The sequence below is a fragment of the Megalops cyprinoides genome, chromosome 12 (assembly GCF_013368585.1).
Source record: "Megalops cyprinoides isolate fMegCyp1 chromosome 12, fMegCyp1.pri, whole genome shotgun sequence".
NCBI lineage: Eukaryota > Metazoa > Chordata > Actinopteri > Elopiformes > Megalopidae > Megalops > Megalops cyprinoides.
In genome coordinates, this window is record NC_050594.1 from 16,699,082 (window position 1) to 16,719,318 (window position 20,237).

Consider the following 20,237-nt stretch of genomic DNA (forward strand, 5'->3'; position numbering starts at 1 on the left):
TGATTTTTTAAAACATTTACAATGGCTCCAGTTTTACTAGTGCCATGTAACTTTTAACAGATTGATTTATGAATTCTAAGTGTGGGGTCAACTTAATGTTTTCAGGCCAAGGATTCTTGCCCTAACGGAAACAATGTGAGATTAAAGAAGTCTTTATTTTACGGCGTAGCCATGTTTTATGATCTACAGTAGTACTGTAAACAAAATATTTCATGATACAAAATACGTGCGACTGAAATGACGTTGAACTTTAAAAACTGACAGATTGTAACCGTTTTGTTGTTGTCTGGTGTTCTTTCTTCTGTGGGTCGAATCAAAGAACACATAGCATTGCTAACATGTAGATTACAAACGGGTTTACTTGCCAGTGATTTAATGCGCATGTCTGCTGAACTGGTCGCATTTGCAATGACAACACCTGCCGTCATGAATCGCTCCACCCTCTGCTGCTATCGCCATATTCTTGGAGCTCGATTGCTTGTGGTTCAGTTCACAAGGGGAGGGGGGTTAGGGCGACAGAGCCACTCAACATACATCGTTCAAACCAAAACCATTAAAACACCGACCTCCACTAAACTAGATTAACTACATTGCTATATAATAAAAATCCATCGCCATCCGACAGCACGGCCCGTAAGTATCCCGTCCATCCCCTAATGCTGACGAAATGCACACCTTGATGGATTCAAATCCGGGGTTATTCCCATGGACCGACCGTCTATAACATTGTATTATTATTTTTTTATTTCCTTTTGTTTAGCGGGTAAGGCCCTCTTGTGTAGACTAAGGAGGGGGCCATGTTGTTAGCTAGAGTAGTAACCCAGCAGCAGTTGCTGGTTTGTTGATACTGTTGTGTTTTGTTATCTTAATTGCTAGCTAGCTGCTGATGTTGGATGTTGCGCGGATTATCTGGTTTCGTTGCGAGCTAGCTAATTTTACTTTACCTTGTTAGCAAGCAAACGAGCTTGCAGCTTTTGTTGGTCACTTAGGCAGCTAGCTACGTGTTTCTGTAAAAGGATAGATTAGCTGGCCTTACTTTCATAGTTAGATATCCAACGTTAGTTATGTATTGAACCGAAAAGGTAAGAGGCCTATATACATGGCTAGCTAATTAGCCTGTTAGCTTATTCTTTTGATTGCTATCTAAACTAGCTTGTTTACTAGCTAGCGAGTTGCCTCATTAGCTAACTAAAATGTTAATTTTGCCTACTGGGTATGTGAAATGCATATCCCGCTTTGAGTAACATATTAGCTACCCAGCGAAAACTGTACATAATTTAAGGTGGTAGTTAAACCTTAAATTATATTTACTTGTTGTGTTAGCTATCCGATATTTCATGCTAGCTGTTTTGCTGTCCGTGTAAGCATATGTGCTCAACTAGTCAACATCTCAGTTTAGATGTACTTTTCGTTATGGTCTTTAACAGCTAGTTACCCACGTTAAAGTAATTGTTGTGTAGTTAAGGTGGGTTTTACTTTGCTAGGTAGATGGCTATTAATAAATGTTTGAGAACAGCAGCGCTAGCTAGGTAGTTCTGGTCAACCCATAACGTTAGTTAGGTAGCTAGTTGTTGTTCGAAGTTAGCTAATGTTTTTCAGTTTATTTCCATTTAGCTTGATGAGAAACGTCAACATTCTAAAATATTGATAATTGATAGTTTACGCATAATGTAACCAGCTAGCTAGGTTGGTGGCTTAACTAATGGCAACTAGCTAGATGGTTTGGGGATCATAGGGAGTTTCTTTCGGAGAGCTTTGTTCGAAGTTGGCTAACGTTAGCTACTTTGCTAGCTATAGTGCTGCAGCGTTCAACAAGCGAAGCAATTTGCCTGACAGTACGAAGAAGGCCGCATTCTTTGTTTACGGTTGTTTTGATGTGGTCACTCAAGTGATGGCTAATATATTGCCATTATGAAACCCAAAACGGGCGTTATTTTGTATTGTGTTGATACTTGGCTACCTAGGTAAGGCATTGCTAATATTGGGCAAATATTTAGAATTCAATTTAGCTAGTAGCTAGCTAGGGAAATTAGCCAATCTCTGTGCGAGGATGTTGGATGTGGCTAACTTAGCTGACTAGCTCAGCTAAATATTGGCAACTTTAGACAATTTAAAAGTACGCCTATAGCAATCCCCAAATCGCACCCTGTCGGGCGAAGAAGTTGTCTTGCTAGTTGTCGTGTTGTGTATTCTGATTTTTGTAAATCGCGTAGTTAGCTGAATAGTAGTTTTTCATAATTGTGACTGAAACTCTACTACTATGCTTCAGATGTAGTCTTTGGAATTTATTGGTGATAATGAAAGAGTTGGGCGTCAGAGGATACTATAAATACGAGGTCAAGATGTAATCTAGCTACACTGCTAAAGATGCAAAAGACGTTATAGTGGTATGACTAAGACGGTCTTAGATTTGTATTTATTTTTTCCTCTTGGGGTAACTCTTGGATCAGTTTTAAGGCCCAATCATTTTTAGCAGTGCAAGTTGGCCTCCCATTACGAACCTCTGTGCTGCCGTGTCATGTATTTAACATGCCTCGCTGGCCTACATGTTACAATTCACTTTTACTGTATAAGCTCTTCTACAAGGATGCTTTAACAGACATTGATTAATGATAGCTTTAATAGCATGCGTCAAGCTTAACACGTCTTTCATTAACAAATATTGTCCTGTGAGGGGAAGGTTTTGCACATTGATAACGCATCTGTTTATCTATGTAGGATCTTTTTTTGCAGAACTGTCTTAAAACCCAATCAAAGTAATTGGCTTCAAGTAGTATTGAACTGTGTTCCCCCTCTGGACATCTTAGCAAACTACTTAATCTTGCCAACTTAAATATGTGGTCACAAAATGCATCCAAAACTGTAGTTACTCATGAGAGATAAGCAACTCTGTAAAATGTGGTTCAAAGCTAACCTGTGTTGTAGATCAATTCACGGGTGCATTTTGTTTGCACTCATCTGTGTGCTGAAAGAGCGCCCTCTGAGTGATGGAAGAAGACAATGTCCATCGATTGGAGCAAGCCTGGCAGGAAGCTGCCTCTCCTGACGTTTCTCTTCCCTCACAGGTTTTTACGTGGAATGAGCATTCCATGCGTCCTCCTAGGCATGAATGAAGTGGGCTGGCAGGAGGCGCGAGGCGGAATGCTGCATGCCAACGGCGCTCAGGAGGTGGGCGGGGGCGTCAGGGTGCCCGGGACTGGAGCCCTGGCCAGCGGCGGGGGCGGGCAGGGCCCTGGGGGGGCACCGCCTCCGCAGAGCCTGGACGGGGGCCCCAACCCCCACACCCTTCCGCCGGTGTCCATCACGGGTGCCCCGGGGAGCCAGGCGCCCCTCAGCGGGCGTTCCCAGGATGACGCCACAGTGGGTTACTTCTTCCAGCGGCAGCCCGGGGAGCAGCTCGGGGGCTACACCAGCAAGCACCGCTGGCCCACAGGGGACAGTATCCATGTCGACCAGGTACAGTAGGCTTGGTTTGCCTGCACTTGGTCACGTCCAAAGGTTTCTATGTTGGAAATGTCAATATAGATGGTAGTTGTAGTTTGTGTTGGCCAAGGTAGGCCTAATGCATGCTAGAGCATATATGAATTTTTCATGATAACCCATGTTTGTCTGGTAGACGTGAAAGGTCAGTGGTGAAGTCAGCAACTGGTAAACTTGGTGCATTTTCTTCCCTGACTTTCCTAATTGTATTCCCGACTTGAAACATCACTTGAACAGTTATGCTCAGTTGTACTCTTATTTTTACTATAACTCCAAAATGAAAGCAGCAAAAGCACTTCACCTCATCTGGAACACCCGGAGAGTGGATGTTTGAAATATTGATAATTTTTATGTTGTAAAAACCCTTCCCAGCACATTTCTGTTTGTGCCAGGATGGCTAATGGGCCGATGATTCCTCAGTATGATTATTCTGTTTGTCTGTGAATTTAGCCATTGATTGTAGTTAGGACAGGTGTAGAAGATTTGGGCGTTTCACTTACTAAGCACACAGACATTGATGTTAAAAGATTATTCCTTTGAGAGTGCATGCCTGAAAACCATGTTTAGAATATGTATGCTATCATGGATGATGATGTAATCTGCATTTGTGGAAGTTACATGCTTTCTAAGTGGTCCAGGAGAGATACAAAGTGTTACTCCAGAGACTGTGAGTGATATACAGTGATAAATTCTCAGAAGCACTTCATAGAAGCTGAAAACAGTTAATTCCTACATTTTGTTCTTCTCAGTGCATTTCAGAGTTGGCTGTCTGAAATGTTATTAAATGCTCAAGTGTATGAATGGAGCACACCCCTGAAATTGCTCATTTTTTCTCTAAGCATGCAGACTCTGTTTAGAATAGACTGTATTTCCTTTCACTACGCAAAGAGCAATTACAAACAAAGTGTCTCTAAAAATTGTCCCAGTTGTCTGGAGAGTGAAATTCATTTTGAAATCTATGTAAAACTGTAAAAGCAATCTGAGATGTTGAAAGCTCAGCCTTCAGTATAGCTGTATGGTCAGTGGAAATTTTGGCTCTCATTAGAGCTTAGTCTGTCACTTTTTTTATTTGATGTCACAAAACAAAGTGTGAATGTGTTTTCATTGTGTTAGTACTCAAAACTTGGGCCTCATTTACATGGTGAAAAGCATACATGGCATTTCTCATATTTTACCATTTGAGCAAATGCTTTAGAACGTGATATATAAATAGCTTCACCAGACAGCTAACATGCCCAATATTTCCAGACTGAAATGAGCGTTGTGTAAATGAATGGGTATGAAGAGCGGTTCTGGCTGCCAGGGCTAGTTAGTGAATTGGAGGGAGCCAGCTTTGAATGTGATACTTTTGGATTTTTTTTATTGTGTGGAACACTGCTGAAGGACCAGTCAGAAAAAGGTTGGACCCTGTAGTTGGTATCAAATTTATTGCAAATATGAGTAGTCTAGTTAATATAGCTTGTCAAGCATGTGAAATGACCTTTAAGGCAGCCATTCATCTCATTGTTATCAATTAGTAGAATATTTTTTAAGTAGAAAATATGTCTTGTAAATAGTTGTAATTTATGAAGACTCCTGTCAGCTTCTCTTTCTAAGGTGATCAAGAAATCAGCATTTTGACTGGCAGTGGTATGTCCCTGTTGTGAAAATGGTTTCAGGACTTTATCATTACAGCAGGAGATGGTGTGTCTTTGGCAGTGGTTTATTTGTGTCACTGCCCAGAGAAATTCCAGTGCACTGCTGTGTATTTTTATTTTGTGGTATTGATCTATTGATCAGTCACCCTGCTGTGCTCTGTGGGTCAGAGGGGCAGAGTGAAGAGCCAAAAGAAGCCATCGCATATGTGTTCACTTCTAACAAGAACATTCAAGTGCATTTGTGCCTGATTTCTTTATAGAAGAGTAATACTATATGTAACCCAAAGTGAGGTTAACAGATGAAATGTGGGGCATATAAACCTTTTTTAATCACGTTTTGTCTGATTTTTAGCATATTACTTAAACAGCACAGTCAGAGAGATGGCAGGCCTTTCATCTTATTTACATTATCCCACAGCTTAAGTGGGAGTACCTGATATCCCATGATTTGCTGTAATGGACCCCTGGAAGTTCAGTGTATGTAGTGGGAACCTGATAGCATTACTTCAGCTTAGGTCACAGAGTATGTAAAGGAGAGCTTTGTTCTCAGTCATTGTTACTGCAAATTCTTCCCTGTGAACCTCGAATGGGAGACCAGCGGTCTGGTGGGAGCATCTGCGTCCCTGCTCACCGAAAGGTCTACATAACCTTGCAATCTACAGAAAAGAGCCACTTTCATTGAAGTGAGCTGAGATTCAGGGGTTAACCCAACCCCAGACCAGTCAGTACTGGGTGCTGTGAGATGCTGAGAGGTAAAAGCTTGCAGAGGCCTGCTAGATGCTATGAGCCCTTATACCCAATGTATGAGTGCTTAAACTTAATTGAACAGCGTGTGGACATTGTGCTCAGAAGACAGAATGAATGTTCAAAGTGTGGCAGCCACAGAACAGTACTCCTGTCACTCACAGATCTTGCTTGGTGACAATAGGGGCAATAAATACAAAAAATACCATATCAAAAAGCACACCCCACCAATACAAGGTCTTCTGTAATGTACAACTTTTCAGTCATTAGGTGTTGCTGATTAAGCACAGAGTGGGAGGTCTGTCCTGTGACTGTTCAAAGGTCAAGATCAGGGTCTAGGTAAGACACTGTCACCAGGGCCATCATTAGATGAGTGCCCCAGAGATTAAGTACACCTGGCGCTTAGTCATCATAGGTGTGTGTAAAGGGAGCCAGCAGGTTGTAACGCACACAAGATGCTTAAAGCGTACCCGCACTCGCCACCGTGCCATGCCCTGATGGAAATGAAACGGAAAGGCCTGACCAAGCAGCAGCCTGTTACCAGTCTATGCAGGTATTCCCTGCGTGCGTGTCGAGACCAGTACTCTCTCCAATTCACTGGAGAAGCCACCCGGTGCGCTGCAGAATTACACAGAACAATACAATGTACTGTATTATCACTTAATACAGTGATGATCCACAGCCTTTGTTCTGCTGCTTGGGAAAGCGGCACCAATGACAAGTGTATTTCCCACTATGCAATTTGCTTAGCAGATGCCCCTGCCCAGTCGGCTTCAGCACAGAGCTCATGTTTTACATGTTATCCCTTTATCCAGCTGGGTATTCACTGGCACGGCACAGGTTAAGTGCCTCGCTCATGGGCACAACCGTCACTTGGCTGTTCTGCTACACATTTCCATATGCATAAAGCTTTCATGGTTTTCCTGGCTCTCTGATAGTCAGTGTGTGTGGTATATATTAACTATTGAGATTGTTGCTGTCGGAGAGAGAGCAGGTTTTTGCGCTAACTTGCAGTAGATTGCATCAAACATCGTGAAAGTTTGTACCCAGGCACACAACATTTTTCAGAGGTATTTTTAAGCAACTGGGTCAGAAAGATTTATTTGAACATGGGATGTTTTCTTAGTTTTAGTCAGAGACACCCCCCACATGCACACACACACATAGCTCCTCTGTGTGATTGGATCACTGTTGTACAAAAAAATGGACCCCTGCAGCATTTTCTCTTGGTGTTATGGTCATCCTATAATTAATACTGCTTGTTGGATAAGTTGAACCACTTGAATAAACTGTGTTCTGAAAGTAAACAGGATGCATGGTTTAGAAGTGTGGGTGAAAAGCCTTGAAATACCACACAGAGATTGTTCATAGTGATTAGTGTCTGTGGAAGGACATTACTTGTTCTGACCGCAGTGACAAAACCTACTGCCAAGGTACATGGAAAAAAAAGATGAAAGCTTGTTTTCTTATTGCAGACCCTTGTCTCATGTTAAGCCCTCTGTTTTTTTCTCTGTTCCTCTTGTTTTAAGCCCTTCAAATGTGTCTGAATTTGTCTTCTGACTGCAGAAGAGCTGTGCAATAGCAGGGCACTGTGCATGTGGTTTTTGTTTCAGACTGACTATATGCCTGTGAAAGTCAAGAATGAAAACTGAATTTGTAGTATAGTATGTGGCAAGGATGGCTGAGCATTCTGAAGCTTATACAGTAAGCATAAACACATCCTCAATTCAGTATTCCAATTGGGCTTACTTTCAGCAGCTTATCATTAGCATGGAAATACAAACCAGTGTCAGAAAGAGCAGTTTTCTAGCAGTTTCAAAAGGGAGACAGCCAGTCATGTTTATACTGAATCCCCCTACACGGGGCGACATGCAGATGTACTTCTGTTCTGGTTTGTTTGGTTTTGTTGCATTTCCTTAGCTTTTCACTCAATTTTAAAAGAATGAAATGGTTGGATAACAGGCTGTGGCTCATAGTGAGGTGGGATTGATTCATTAAGCCTGATTGCTCAGCAACGTTACGGTGAGTGTGAAATCAGAGACCGTTCCTGCAAGCCGGCAGTCTTCCCTGTGCTCCAACACACTCCAGAACAATGGAGTGTGGTTTGTGGGAACATTCACATCAGCATTCCTCACTGCAAGTCGATGACCTTTGCCCTATCTACTTCTTGAGCATCCTTGCCCCCCTGCCCCCCGCCCCCCCGACAAAAAAAATTTGCTGGTTTTTCAATTTGATCATTTTGATTTGAGGTATGGTCATTGAACCATTCAAATGAACACTTCACTTCACTTCTCTGAAATCACAGGAGCTGTCAAAAATGGCCCAGTTTCACTCTGAGGTAGTTGAATTACATTAATGGCAGAACCATTTACAACTGGGCAGTTGATCAGTCAGCAAACTACACGCGAGAGCACTTTTAAGTTTTAACTGAAAGTGGTTGACATGGTATACTGAACAATCCTGTGTACAGTGTGCAATATGCAGTGTAATCGCCAGTACAATCGCTTATTCTGCTTGCCAGTCCATGGTTATCCCAGCACAGTTCAGCATACTAGTGTGGCATTTCCATGACATCTGTCTGTACAGTACAGATCAAATGTCTTTTGTACACTGGTTTAAAAAAAAAAAAAAAAAAACTTTGCAGATGCAGTTTGACTGCTGCCAATTCTATGAAATCTTCATTCCAAACCAATTAAGCAGAATGACTTTGTGATGTTTTTAGTACAAGGATGGTCTGTGTCAAATCTCTTGAAGTGGCTGAGATTGACTTGGTTGTTTCATCATTTGTGAGAAGTAGGTCTTGTGCAGAGAGCTTATTGTGATGTAGCCGTGTTGAGATGATTTTGGCAGGCTTCTTCATGAAGTTGCCTGCAGGCACGTCTGTACTTCAGTTAACCTTGTACTTCATATCTCCCTCTGTTTTACGTCTTATTATGGGAATTGGCGTTTCATCTGAGTTTCTTTCTTGATGGTTGTCTCAGACTTTGTGGTGGATGTTTGCAAAGATACAAATATCTTTGATTTTGGCGTCAACCTTTTTTGACGCAGGGGAAATGACTTGTTGGATCTGGACATACACAGGTCAACCTGTTTGTTTTTGTTTTTTTTTTTGGTTTAATTTGGCTGTGCTCGTTTTAAACAGGCCACAAAGACATTGTTTGTAGCTCCGCATGACAATGTGCCTGATTTACAAATGGAATGTAAAAAGTTTTTTTCAAAACGCTGTTGATATTTTTGAGTGGAGCAAAGTGAATAAAGTTGTTAATTGACTAAATTTTCTCACTCAACCCTTAGTGTTTGTAATTTCCGGTTTTTAACTTTTATGTGTCATACAGCATCACTACAGGTGTTTGAAATGACCTTCCCCAGTAGCAAATTGCAAACCCACAAAACCCATGCAGTTGATCCCGAGAAGTTGCTGCATCCTTTGTTCGTGCCTCCAGAAATAGCCCACAGTAGCAAACTGTTTGAGAATACATGAGGTGGTGATGTTATTCTATGGGCTGGGTTGAACACAATTGCTACCATTCTAAATGACTGCTGCCATGCTGGGCCTCACTCCACAAACCCACAGCCCTGTATTTATAGTTCCCTTGCATTTGGGCAGTGTCCAGAGGTTTTTTATCCCTCTGCTGCTTGTGGCAGGAGCAGCCCAATGCTCAGTCATGGGTGATCTCTGTGGTGGCCTGCTTAGCGAGGCCCCAGAGAGCAGGTGGGAGGCTGCTCGGCCTGAGGGGTGATCGGCACATGGTGTAAGTGTGCTTCAGGCCTCCCTGTTAAACCAGACCAAGGCCTTTGTCCCAGTCTGGTTGCTCTGACCCCACTTCCTGTTATTACTGTGCTGTTTTGCGCCTTGTCATGGGTCCCCCAGGGAAGAGTACACCACTGCCAGACTGCCTCCAAGAGGAGCTCTGTGCAGTGTGGTCATTTACTGTTTACTGCTCTGGTGTAGATTCCACCGGTTACAACTGGCCTTAAGGTCTTATGCAGTTTCACTGCTGGGCCTTCTGGGCTCTTCAGCCTGAGAAACACTTCAGCTACGGTTCTTCAGTTGAGTGGTTGGAGCTTGGTGGGTGGGCTCCTATGCATCATCAGTCTTTTTTGTCGTGCATTTCTTTTTTTTTTTTAAATCCCTGAATCAGAGGCCTAATTGAAGAAAAATGATTTTGTCAGTCCTGACAGTTAGTGTTAAATGTTTGGCATTTCATTAACAAAGTGAATCTGTTAACAGACAGTTAAGAGGGAACAGCAGCAGTGTTTTATTGTAGAGATTTGGAAGCCAGCTGCTTTTTTCGCTTCTGTTGTGAGTTTCGACCATCCCAATAAAGGTATTACGTGCGGTATATCAGGATCACTGTGTGGGAAAACGGTGGTCATATCTAATTTCAGCAGCTGACAATGAAGGAGCAGCCATTGTCCGAAGCTTCTGGGTCACCAAGAAGCCTTTCAGTGGCAGTGTTATACAACCAAAGGAATGTTTTTGTATGAATTCTGGGAAGATATTAGCAGTGATATGAAACATACAGGAGCAGCGCAGTGCCCATGGCTGCAGGAAGTAAACATGTAGCCCTTCACAATGCAGGACTTTTGGGCAGGACCTTGAAAATAATAAAAGTAATGCGAGGGAGCTAGACTGTGGCCACGAGCCGCTGCCGTGATCTGTGAAGAGAGTTTGCCCCGAGATGTTGTGTTATCTGTGATAGAAAGGATGCCAGTCACATCCTCGAGAAGAGGAGGTTGCGCTAAAGACAGCTGCTTAGTTCTCGGCCGGCAGTACATTTTGCTCTCTGTTTGTCTTCATTTTTTTAACAGTTAATATGTTTCATGCAGCTTTGATCCGTATTGACAGCTTTTATGACAGTGTCACCATGGTCACTGTTCAGCTTTTTGGGGTCTGTGGTTATGGAAAGCTCATGTTGGATTAAACTTTCAACAGTGCCTGAGACAAAGGTAATGATGAATTAAAAATATGTAAATTGAGAACACTTTGTAATGGATGGGTTTGGCATAATAGAAAGACTTAAGAAAATGTTTTTAACAGTGAATTAGCGAAAATGTAACTTTGTAGCCCACACTTGTGGTTGACAAATTAGATAGTTATGTAGCTGTGTTGATGCAGTTTAATTTTAAGTATCATTGATTATATGACCCTTTAGAATTGTAAATTCTGACTGAGTCTTCCTCACTTTAAACCTTTTACTATGGCAGTGTTTCTTATAGGTGTGAGGATGATCACTTGTCTACATTTAAGTGTTTGATCGGTTCATCAATGTATAGGCCAGGCTGAAGACTAACCAGGACCTCCTCATTTCTTTGTCTTCTGGTTTTGTTTTGTAATGGGGGGGGGGGGGGGGCTTGAATAAACTCAGTGTGCTGAGCCTTAAAGGGTTTCAATCTGTGGTTGGTGCGGGTGAAATTCCGCGTTTAATGCATCTTGTGTTCTGTTCAGGTCCGATCCATAGATGAGATGAACCACGACTTCCAAGCCCTCGCACTGGAATCACGAGGGATGGGTGAGGTATGTGAGCCTTCAAACAGTGTTATCAGGGGCGATCAGCGTCTGCTGATTGCATTAGTCAGTGGAAGGTGTTGGACGAGAAGCTGCCTGTGGGTGGCTTTTCAGGCCGCACTGACTCAGACATGGTGATTGTGTTTCAGCACGTCAAAGCCAATTAGGTTCACATTAGCGAAAAACCAAAAGGAAAAACAAGCTAACCAAACTCGTCAGTAATAGCAGCACAATTCCGAATGCTTAGGTTTGCTTTGAGTCACGGTGTAGCTGTAGTAATCTAATAAAGGCAATATTAAATTAGACTCACATCAGACTCTGAATGCTGCATCGCCCCGGTTCACTTGTTTCTGTTTGCTCTTTGCAGCTGCTGCCAGCGAAAAAATTCTGGGAACCGGATGAAACGGCCAAGGATGGACAGAAAGAGATGTTCTTGGGCGAGGAGTGGAGGGAGAATGCGTGGGGAGCTTCCCGTAAGTCTGCCTCTCCCCCCAGGGCTTTCCTGTACAATATTCCAGCTTTATGGTTTCATTTGGAGAGCACTCATCTCCCTCTGTTCGCTGCATTGTTTTAAATACACTGACACCATTGTCAGATTTCTTGGATACCTAGGCCTCCTGAGTACTCCGAAATGATTTTTACGTTGAAAATACCATTTTGGTAGGATGTATTAGGAATGTTTGCTTTGAGCAGCGCCTGCTGGTTAAGCCTTTGGCCTTTATTTGCTCCCTGTGCTGTATTTGCGTTATTGCGTTCTTGCTCACGAGGAAGGGCAGGATTCAGGACTCCACCTGGGCCAAATGTAACAGTGCAGAATATGCAGATTGCAGAGAATATGCAGAAGTCCAGAGGTTTCCAGCACTGTATTCATGGTGTGCATGACTGGTCCTGGAGGTTTTTTTTCCTGGCTTAGAAAAATGTTTAAGCTCATTGTTTTGTCAGCAGTAAAATGCTGTGGAAATGGTGAAATCGTCTGTCCCAGCGTGTTCTGTCCCAGCAGCCCTGTTTCAGGAATAACTGCAGCATAGGGCTTAACAGTGCACATGGGGGAGTGTTGCTGTCGCAGACAACTGTGGAGCAATCTCATGAAAATGACACAATATCCTGTCTTTGCTGTAATGTCTTTGGAAGAAAATCCTAATGCACTTTCTCTCCTTTGTCGTCTCTGTCTCCTCCCCTCTCCTCCCCTCTCCCTGGAAGCAGATCACTCTATGTCTCAGCCAATCATGGTGCGGCGGCCGGGGCCGGGTTTCCATGGCAACAGCGAGGTGAACTCGGTGCTGTCGCCACGCTCGGAGAGCGGTGGGCTGGGCGTGAGCATGGTGGAGTACGTGCTGAGCTCCTCCCCGGGAGATAAGCTGGATGGCCGCTACAGGAAGGGAGGATACGTAAGTCTGCTGCTGCTTATCCCCCACCTGTGGCGTGGACAGTTTGACCCCTTGTAATCAGCTACTGCTAACAAACTGAGTCAGGTGAATTATTGCCTTTGAATTGTCTTTACATTAGTAGTAGTTACTGATTTTGCCAGTGGTGAAATGCCTGCTGAAGGTTTAGAGTGGAGTCTGCAACATGCATTATGTATGTATAAAGTAAAAGGTGTGTGTGCTTGAGAGACCTCAACAGTATTGCTGGTCATTTCTCCAGTAAGCTTTCTTACCCACATGTGTTCCTTAATGGATTAACACAAGTTATGAAATTAATTTGCCTCAAACACTCGAGTCACTGAGTTGGGGGTGACATATTAGCCGGAGGCTGTGAAGCCATTGTAACGTCAGTTGGTGTAAGGTGTAAGCTGCAGCAGTGCTGTGTGGCACTGAAACTTTGCAACAGTTTCAGTGCCACACAGCAGCGTCCAGAGGATCAATGCGCTGTTGCCACAGTGCATTAAATTCACCTTCCACTTCTGCCAGGCATGTGCTTTCAGATGGAAACATCTGTTTTCTGGGGCAGTCTCAGGTCCTGCAGTTGTTCTACAGGAAACGGCTCACAGAGAATGGCTGCTTCTTGTTTTCATTCCTGGACGGCAGTTACTCATTGGTTGCCGGTGTTCCAATTCCGTGTGCAATTTAATATAAATTTAGCACGAGACAGTGTAGATTTGTCATCCAAGTAATTGCCTTGCAATTTAAAGATTGATTCAAAAGCAATTATTGCTCATACGCAACACATGCGACACATGACAAACTACACTGTTAATAAGGTATTCCAGTTTGCCACGTGTACGTTAAAATCATGCAAGAATTGGTCATAGTGTACTAATAGCAATGCTGTTAGTTTGTATGAACAGTTTTGTGTGACATTAGTCTGTGTTTGATTTGTGCAGGGTGGAGGAGATGCTGAACCAGACGGGCCAGAGAAGGGGGACCCGAAAGATAAACCGTCCCCGTTTGAGGAGGACAAGAGCCGGGAGTTAACACAAGTGGAGGGGGATGATATTTCGAAAGCCAACGGCCGCGGGCTACCTAACGGGATGGATGGGGACTGCAAAGATTTCAAGTACGCCCCCATTGCTACTGTCATCCCTGTAGTTTAGTGAGAATATTCTCATGTAGCTGTGAGCCATTTCCAGTAGTGATATCCTTACGGTTTTCCAATCAGTAATTTAAAAGCAGGCTTGGCTAAATGGGACTTTAACTTAGGGCAGAATGTTGAACATGTTTCATATGGGCCTTAGAATTCCTGAAATGCAAAAAAAAAAACTCCATATTTGAAAGTTGGGGTGTTGGATGGCAGAAGGGATTGTTGTCAAAGGGCTTTTGTAGTTCTGGTAGGTTGACAGCCTTGACTTACTAGAGGATCTAAACACTCAATTCTAGAAGGATTGTAATTCAAATTGGATCTGAAGGCACATCAGAAACTAATGTGTGTAATTTTGAGATTAGTGCAGACATGACTCCTAAGCAGTGTGAGACGTGTTCAAAAGCAAGCGTAGAGGCAGCTTAGTTTTAAAGCAAACGTAATTTGGCTGTGTATGTGACGAAGGACCTAAAGTGTAGCTTCACCCCGCAGCCGTACCCCTGGCAGTCGCCAGGCCTCCCCCACAGAGGTAGCGGAGCGGATGGGTCCCACTCAGACTGGCCCAGAGATGATGGGTCAGCACCAGCACCAGCACCCAAACCAGGCCATTAGCAAGGCCCCCTCGGAGGAATTCCAGAACCAGGAGGCCCAGAACATGGACAATATGGAGCAGGTCGGACTGGACTCGCTCCAGTTCGACTATGCAGGAAACCAGGTGCAAATGGACTCCTCTGGAGCTGCTGTGGGACTGTTTGACTACAACTCTCAGCAGCAGGTGTGTACACTGATCCACAGTTCCCAGCAACAGGTTCCTACACTGTTAACTTTGAGCTCCTCAGCAGCATGTGGGCACACTCCAAATGTGTAAAAAAAAAAAAAAAGTGTAAAATGCTAGGCCATTTTGCGCTCTTTTGATGTTGTTTTTGCAGTGCAAAGCAAGCAAAAAAGCTAAAGTGATGGAATGGAATTACTGTAGCTTAGTGTTTGCTGTCAGTGTACGATCTGATAATACCAAGGGGAAAGCCTGCAGAGGACCCATTGCCCTCAGGCCAGAGACACTTAGAGAGGGTTCTGTGGATGGAATTTGCATGCCGTGCACTATTGAAGCTGCTTGCATATCCTGTTTCACCTGTACCATCGATGACTCATACTCTAGGCAGGGGAGTTGATGTACTTTTTTTCCCCAGATATCACAGAAACTATGTCTTAGACCCTTTTTAAGGGGACAGCCTACCAGTGACCTTTATAATGAAGTTTGGCCCTTTCATAATGGTGACTGGAAACCCCCAAAATCACCAGAACAAACACAGGTCACATATAAGCACACTTCTGTTGTAGTTCACATATCTGTCAGACGTATAGCCTCCTCTCCTAGGGGTCTAGTGTTACTTGTTGTCCTGTGATGAGGTGGCAGTGTCTGTAAGGTTAGAGGGCCTCCGTCTGGCCTTTGAGCTGTGAGGGGGTGATGAATGTAGGAAGTGGTGTCTGTGTGTGGAAAGCCCCGGGCTCTGACGGTCTCTCTCCCCCTCCAGCTGTTTCAGCGGCCCAACCACCTGACAGTCCAGCCCCTCACTGCCGCTCAGCAGCAGTATGCTCTGGCAGCCGCCCAGCAGCAGCACATAGGTAAAGTGTGTGTCTGTGTCTGTGAGAATTACGGTCAAGTGTTTGTGTAGTAGTTGTGTGTTCATGTGAATAACTTGTGCATGAAAGCTTCTCCTGTGCCAGAGAGCTCCCTGTTCATCAGGAGTGTAAGCCTGTATGAGAGATATGGGGGAATGATTGTGTCAGGTGTGCGTGTGTAATGGAGAGGGAGGAGCTGGACTAGATATGAGCTTCAGACTAGAAGAGACATGGTAGTAATGTGCTACTTGCAAGTTGAGTGCAGTGAGGCATCATATTGACAGGACATTTGAATGTCGTCTTTGTAGTTTAAATAGAGAGTTTTGTACCCCATGAGCTGGTGGGATAATCCTATCTGCTAATGTGAGAGATGTCTCAAGGCGTAACCTCCCGCTGTCCAGCACTTGGCTCCGGCTCCAGTCCTCCTGGCCGTAGCGCTGTGCGGGTGGGCAGCTGTGAGTGGCTCTGAGAGCGTTTGCTTTCCATTGACGGCCAGTGTGTCTTCAGCAGGCCTTGCTCCAGCCGCCTTCATGCCAAACCCCTACATCATCAGCACCGCCCCTCCGGGCACCGACCCCTACACCGCCGCGGGCCTGGCAGCCGCCGCCACACTCGCAGGTAACGCCAGGCGTGAGGTGCCATGCCGCGATGGCCGTCATTCACAGCATCGCTCATTAAGATCATAAAAATCAGTTATGCTTGTCCACGGTCCAAATGGAAATCATTTCACACATTTGTACTTGGCAGCATTGTACAGTTAAAAGGCAAGTGCACACATACAAAAAATGACTGTATGGATAGAAATAAGAATATATGACTATACAGTGCAGTCTGTTTCAATCGTATGAGCTGAGCTTTCTGTAAGTAGACCATTGGCAGTGCCCAAGTATGAAAGTGGCCATATGGAGAGTGAGTTTATGTGGTTCTAATTGCTGAGTTTCTCTGCCTCTTCCTCAGGTCCAGCAGTGGTACCGCCGCAATACTACGGGGTCCCCTGGGGAGTCTACCCAGCCAACCTCTTCCAGCAGCAGGCCGCAGCTGCGGCTGCCAACAGCTCAGCCAATCAGCAGGCAGCCAGCCAGGGCCAGGGTCAGCAACAGGTAATGCCCCCTTCACTGCGCCCGCACCATCATTCAGTGCACAAAGATGAGAACGTCAGATTAAAGTCGGCCGTGCAGAATTGTGCATCTGTCAAAGCTTTGAAGGGATCTCACTTCTGCCCGACTTCAAAGTCAAGAAGGTATGAAAATTCCACACATACCCCAGAGAGCACCGCCAGGCTTCTGCCCATTTTATTGCTTGTGGCATGTAGCAGAAGGATGTTGGTGTCCTCAGGTTCTCCCCGCCCTCACGCTGCGCGTGCTGTTTCCCTGCCCCAGGTGATGCGTGCGGGGACCAACCAGCGCCCCCTCACCCCCGGGCAGAGCCAGCAGAACCAGCAGGAGTCTCTGGCTGCCGCCGCGGCTGCCAACCCCGCGCTGGCCTTCGGTCAGGGGCTGGCCACAGGCATGCAAGGTCAGCTCTCTCTCTCTCTCTCTCTCTCTCTCTCTCTCTCTCTCTCTCTCTCTCTCTCTCTCTCTCTCTCTCTCTCTGTCTCTCTCTCTCTGTGTCCCTCCATGTCCTTCTCATACACACATACACGCACTGTATCACCACCGCATGTGGCCATGCTGTAAAGGTAGCTCAGTTGTATTCAGTACTCAAGTTAGTCATTTAATTCACCCTCCAGCAAACTGTTTTGCTTCCAGTATATACAGCAATACTGAGTTGTGTGTCAAACCAAGTTTGTATTTATGCCTCTGTGGACCTGGCCATGTAAGCTAATCAATCCGTATGGTGACTAAGATTAAGCACATCAGAACTGCAGGCTCAGACAGAAGGACTCCATTGAAGGTCTCTGTTCCTCTCTCCTCTTGTAGGCTACCAGGTGCTAGCCCCAGCAGCCTACTACGACCAGACCGGTGCCTTAGTGATGGGTCCGGGGGCCCGTACGGGGCTGAGTGGGCCTGTCCGACTGGTACAGACGCCAGTGCTGATTAACCCAGCCGCAGCACAGGCAGGTCAGTACCAAAATCGCCAGCACTGGATCTGAACTGGGCTGTCCTCTGTAAGGGCGTGTTCTGTAGAAACTTACTAAGGCCTAACTGTAAACCTGTGCGATTCTCCCTGTGTAAGTGTCTGATGTTATTTATGAAACTGACACAATGCACCTTATCTTCACTTGGCTATTTTCTGAGTCACAGAGTGGCTGAATCCTTGAAAGGGATGCAGGTTAGCATATTTAGTGGTACCTTAAAGTGTTCCTGCTGTTCAACCCTGCCCCATACTCAGGGGAGCGACAGGAATCTTGGAGTCATGTGTCACTGAAGCGGTTTCTTTTCTTGTGTTCTTTCCCTATGCTTTCTCTCATTCCCCACCCTGCTCTTCCTCCCTTCATCCCTCCTTTCCTCCTTCAGCGGCTGCGGCCTCGGCGACAGGTTCCGGCAACAACCTGGCTGGGGCGGCCAACGGGCTCTTCCGTCCAATCAGCTCCCAGCAGCAGCAGCAGCAGCAACAGCAGCAGCAGCAACAGCAACAAGCCCCCCACCCCAGCAGCACCATGCAGTCCAGCTCCTTCTACGGCTCGGGCGCCATGCCGCCCAGCTCCCAGAGCAGCTCCCTCTTCTCCCACGGCCCCGCCCCCCAGCCTGCCAACTCCTCCCTGGGGTTCGGCAGCACCAGCTCCCTCGGGGCTGCCATCGGCTCCGCCCTGGGAGTGTTTGGCTCCTCAGGTCTGTCCAAAGAATATAACATTGCACTACATTGCCATTTAGCAGACGCTCTTATGTGGAGCGACTAACAATTTTCATCCATTTACACAGCTAAATATTTACTGAGGCAATTCTGGGTTAAGTACCTTGCCCGAGGGCACTGTAGCAGTTCCCCCAAGCGGGGAATCAAACCACCATCCTCTTGGTTATGAGCCCTGCGCCGTACCACTGTGCCACACTGCTGCCCAGTACAAATTAATAATCGCCATGAAGTAAACGTTTACCATCTATCTTTGTGTGTACTGGTAAGCATAACTGTGAAGGTTCCTGTTTTGTGCAGACTGAAGGGGATGGGAAATGCTTGTATAAAAGCTCATCAGCTAGGCAGAGGCCACATACCTCGCTGCTGATAGGCTCATAGGTCAGTACACCTTCTCTCTCTTGTGTTCCCAGTGGCCAGCTCTGCCAGTAACAGTGCCTCCCGGAGGGACTCGCTGTCAGCAGGGTCAGACCTGTACAAGCGCAGCGGGAACAGCCTGACGCCCATCGGGCAGCCCTTCTACAACAGCCTGGGCTTCTCCTCTTCGCCCAGCCCCATCGGCATGCCGCTGCCCAGCCAGACTCCCGGCCACTCCCTCACCCCGCCCCCGTCGCTCTCCTCCCACGGCTCCTCCTCCAGCCTCCACCTGGGTAAAGCCTCTGCTCACTGTCCTGCACAAACTGCAGGGCCCACAACAAGCTTGCGCACCAAATTGCTGCGTGACCGTTAGACACTGATGGACAAATTCAGCTCGGATACTCCTGAAAAATGTTATACAGGCCAGCTGCTAACCTTATAATAATTTACCACTTGTTGCCATCCATAATGCATTCCACAGTATCTGGTCTTAATCTATGGAGCTGTAGCTGCACGTGAAGTTTAGTAATGCAGTTTAGTGATGCATAGACTACCATTTTCTCTCCCACTCTTGTCCTTTGGTCAATGCAGTATTATGCAGATTTATGGAGGGTGATTAATCCAAGGTGTCTGTACAGCAACCAGTTTGGTTGCAAGGTTTTACTGTCCACCTACTCCAGAGCCATAGCTGAGTGTGACAGGTTCTAAATAATCTTTAAGCATTTTCATCTCCAGTTTTTGGAAAATTGAATGTCACAGTAAAGGCCTATGTCTTTTATAGTGTTCTCGCCAACAGCTCGGATACAACTGTGCAGTGTTTGTAAAGTGGGCTCCTAAACAGAAGGCCCTCTTCTCTCCTGTCCCCTCTCCCTCCGGCGGACCGCAGGGGGCCTGACGAACGGGAGCGGGCGCTACATTTCGGCAGCCCCGGGGGCGGAGGCCAAGTACCGCAGCGCAGGCAGCGCCTCCAGCCTCTTCAGCTCCAGCAGCCAGCTGTTCCCGCCGTCCCGCCTCCGCTACAGCCGCTCCGACATCATGCCCTCCGGCCGCAGCCGGCTGCTCGAGGACTTCCGCAACAACCGCTTCCCCAATCTGCAGCTGCGTGACCTGGTGGGCCACATTGTGGAGTTCTCCCAGGACCAGCACGGATCCAGGTATGTGCCCGCGTATTTGTGTGTGCCCATAGCACCTTCAGCCCCAGAGCTCTCGAACTCTGAGGCTTACTGTTGGGTGGAAAAGCCTTGGAAACTCTGAGTTCATGCTCGTATAAACGTGAAAGCTTAATAACCCCATTTCATGAGCAGAAGTGCTGATGTTTTCTTTTCCTATTTGCATGAGTGCTGCTGCCTAAGTGTAGAATTTTTGAATTTCTATAAACTGATTTGAAAGCGGTGGTTGTCATTCCTCGCAGCACAAGTTCAGGCTGATATCTAACACCGCCACAGACACATGCATTCCTTTTCTCTGCCACTAATGTGACACAGTGGATTTCATACTGGCTTTTACATTACTGCCATTTAGCAGACGCTCTTATCTAGAGCGACTTACGTAGGTTACGGTTTTTTACATGTTATCCATTTATA

General features: G+C 45.7%; 1 protein-coding gene across 1 annotated transcript in view; it reads left to right on the plus strand.

Annotated features, from left to right (window-relative positions):
* Positions 1-459: 459 nt before the first annotated feature.
* Positions 460-20,237, plus strand: part of pum2 (pumilio RNA-binding family member 2) — a 29,797-nt gene continuing 10,019 nt past the window's right edge. Inside the window, exons 1-15 of the mRNA XM_036543031.1 lie at positions 460-633; positions 3,066-3,456; positions 11,311-11,379; positions 11,738-11,843; positions 12,574-12,758; positions 13,694-13,866; positions 14,380-14,662; positions 15,420-15,510; positions 16,018-16,125; positions 16,465-16,607; positions 16,887-17,022; positions 17,427-17,567; positions 17,964-18,278; positions 18,711-18,947; positions 19,541-19,808. Coding sequence (XP_036398924.1) covers positions 3,079-3,456; positions 11,311-11,379; positions 11,738-11,843; positions 12,574-12,758; positions 13,694-13,866; positions 14,380-14,662; positions 15,420-15,510; positions 16,018-16,125; positions 16,465-16,607; positions 16,887-17,022; positions 17,427-17,567; positions 17,964-18,278; positions 18,711-18,947; positions 19,541-19,808 — 2,633 coding nt within the window. The 5' untranslated portion in view covers positions 460-633; positions 3,066-3,078. The remainder of the gene's footprint in view (positions 634-3,065; positions 3,457-11,310; positions 11,380-11,737; positions 11,844-12,573; positions 12,759-13,693; positions 13,867-14,379; positions 14,663-15,419; positions 15,511-16,017; positions 16,126-16,464; positions 16,608-16,886; positions 17,023-17,426; positions 17,568-17,963; positions 18,279-18,710; positions 18,948-19,540; positions 19,809-20,237) is intronic.